The following is a 2,810-nucleotide window of genomic DNA, read 5'->3' on the forward strand; positions in this document are numbered from 1 at the left end:
AAAAAACTTGACATGTTGCGAAACTCAAAATTTTAGGTTAAATTTCTCAAAACTTGGTACTGAGAAAATAGAACTTTGTAATTCTTGGGCAGCAAATAAATACAAACAAGAGACAAACACACTTCAAAGAAAACATTCATGACTTGCAGTCTAATAAATTTGCGGAAGAAACCCTCCAGACATCCTGAGCATTCCCTTTTTTTATCTCAGAATTGTACAATGTAAAACAAAAATGTACCTTATAATATCGAGTTGATGTCTCATCCATGTAGAACATTATAGATTTGGGATCCAGTCTCCAGAAATGTCTTTTTCTCTGTGGAGAAACAGCATTTGGTTACTATATAATACATAAATTAAATGGCACTAAAAGTTGAAAACACGGCTTACAACTTAACTCCTCTTATGCTGTGTAATATTGTGTGTATAGGCGCTACATCATTGCATCATGTATTATAAGATGTTGATATAACCCATGAATCATTTTACGTCTGCAAACTAAACTCCCTTTACGTTTTGATGTATTGTTTGTACTGGCGCAACTTTATGTATTATATGTGAGGCATCGAAGTGAAATCAGGCGCTCGTCAAAATAATGAAGTCGAAGATATCAGCGAGGGTCTGCTGGGGTAATAATAGTTGTAAAGCACATAGAGCGTGCTCTTGAGCATGGATATGCGCTATATAAATGCAATTATTATTATTATATTATTATTATAAGAATTTTTCTCCAGTTTGACAATTTTTTTCCCTAATTCTTGTGTTTTGGCTCAACACCTTTTAAGTTCCATTAAAAACATATTTCTGTGTGGATTTAACCGAAAAACATTGATTAAACAAATGTAAATTTTCAGTTTCCAAGGACTCTCAAGCTTTGGAAATCACCAAACTTTGGTGGCCATTTTCTCGCTAATTTTAACTCTGAAATAAGGCGACCCTGACCTCCTTCAATCGCAGCTATCTCGACTTCTATTCTAGATAAACGTGTACTTTTTTCAGCAAAAGATGGTCAAATAATGAAAAAGCTTTAAGATTATACCAATAACTCCAGATGTAAAAAAATTGACGAGCGTCTGATTCTACCACGTCGTGACATATATGGTCGCTTTTAAGCACAAGGGGGCTATCCCGAAAAATGCTGTTTTGAGAAAATCGAAGGGAAAGTTTTTGCCCCTTGTTCAGTTTCTTTAAAAGGCAAGTACAGTATTCTCTATAACCAAACAAATATACACACCAATGAAATCAAACTTCTCCTATAGGTAGGGCAATGCCCACTTTTAGAGAGGGTCAAAATTCCTGGAAACCCCTGGAATCTGGGTGAGCCTGCACGTCCTTAAAAGCGACCATATGATGTTGATATTACACCTGAAATACTTTAAGTTTGCGGTGTACAAATAATCGTCATCCAAATTTCTCCGAAGGGATAAACAAAAGTTGCACTTTTCTTCCTTCCTTCCATCTCAGTACAAGGAGCTCAAAGGGAAAATAATCTATTCCATTCATTTCTCGTAGTCAGGAAATTTTATGAACACTTTATAAATATTCCTGGAAGTCTCCATTGATGCTACAATGACTGGCCAGGACTACTCATAGAACAACTTATAAACAATCTAACAGAAAAAAGCTCAGAGTTAAGTTTTAGTAAGAAGTCTATGGCACTTGCATCACAAACAGGTTATATAAGTGCAGAATATTAGAGGTGTTACAAGAGAGAAACATACAAAGAAAAGAAGGAGAATAAGGACAATAGATGTTTGATAGGAAAAAAGGAGCAATCTTCACCCATTCGCAAATGCTCAGTCTGAGTAGAACAGAGAGAGTTCAGTTTTAGTAAGTGTTTTACGGCACTTGCAACACAATAATGTTCATATAAGTACCAAAGATTAGAGATGTTACAAAAGAGTAACAAACACACACACACAAAAAAAGGAGAAGAAATAAGGACGACGGATGCTTGATAGGAAAAAAGCAGCAGACCACACCAGGGCACCTGCCAACCACCCATGACCAGAGGGACAAAACACTTATCACATACAATTTTATCTTTATCTGTGAAGTGGACCATCCAGCCTTCCTTCAGCGTGCGTGATCCGGCTCGCTTTGTGTGTTTGACCGACTGCACCACTCGCATCAGGGGGATGTTGCTGCTGTCAATGGGGCTGGAAAAATGGCCAAGCAGTACTTTTATAAATGATGCATTTGAAACAGCAGTGGCGGCGGTGGTTTTAGTTAAATGGCGGTGGTGGAGGAGGAATCATTCCTCTTCTTTGTTTAAAACTTCCAACAGACAAAGCAGAAGAGTAAGTGTAGTTTTTTAGGGTTGAACATGGCATTTTGGGAGCTTTTCCAAACAATTACAGATCCTTTGCTACGAAATACCAGTAACCCTATAGCATCATAAACTTTTTTGGATGGAGTTGGTGTGATGAGTCGGCGAGTAAGGGACTTTCAGGGCATAAGGATTTTCATAAAAAGACAGAAGATTGGAAGGATAGTTTGTTCACTGCTGAATTCAGGCCATGTTAAAAGTCTACAGTACTTCCGCATTTAAACTGCAATATTTCATCTGAGAGCACACTAAGACAACAAAAGTAGAAGAGAAAGACACCACCGAAGCATCCACCAACTATAAACCTTTTTCTTCCTTCTTTTAAAAGCACACATTTTTATTACATAATACCACGATGCCACCTTTTAGAACTGAATGACAAAATCCTTTTCCTTCTATAACATCTGTGCATCCACAGGAATGTGCACAAACACACACACACACACACACACACACACACACACACACACACACACACACA

The 2,810-nt window shown here is 37.5% G+C and overlaps 1 protein-coding gene across 1 annotated transcript in view; it reads right to left on the minus strand.

Annotated features, from left to right (window-relative positions):
- Positions 1–2,810, minus strand: part of LOC101849658 (serine/threonine-protein kinase D3) — a gene marked incomplete in the record, with an annotated part of 184,041 nt that overhangs the window by 43,217 nt on the left and 138,014 nt on the right. The window contains 2 exon segments of the mRNA XM_035968165.1: positions 239–316; positions 2,036–2,159. Coding sequence (XP_035824058.1) covers positions 239–316; positions 2,036–2,159 — 202 coding nt within the window.

This window comes from Aplysia californica, unplaced genomic scaffold (assembly GCF_000002075.1).
Source record: "Aplysia californica isolate F4 #8 unplaced genomic scaffold, AplCal3.0 scaffold00003, whole genome shotgun sequence".
In the NCBI taxonomy this organism is placed as follows: domain Eukaryota; kingdom Metazoa; phylum Mollusca; class Gastropoda; order Aplysiida; family Aplysiidae; genus Aplysia; species Aplysia californica.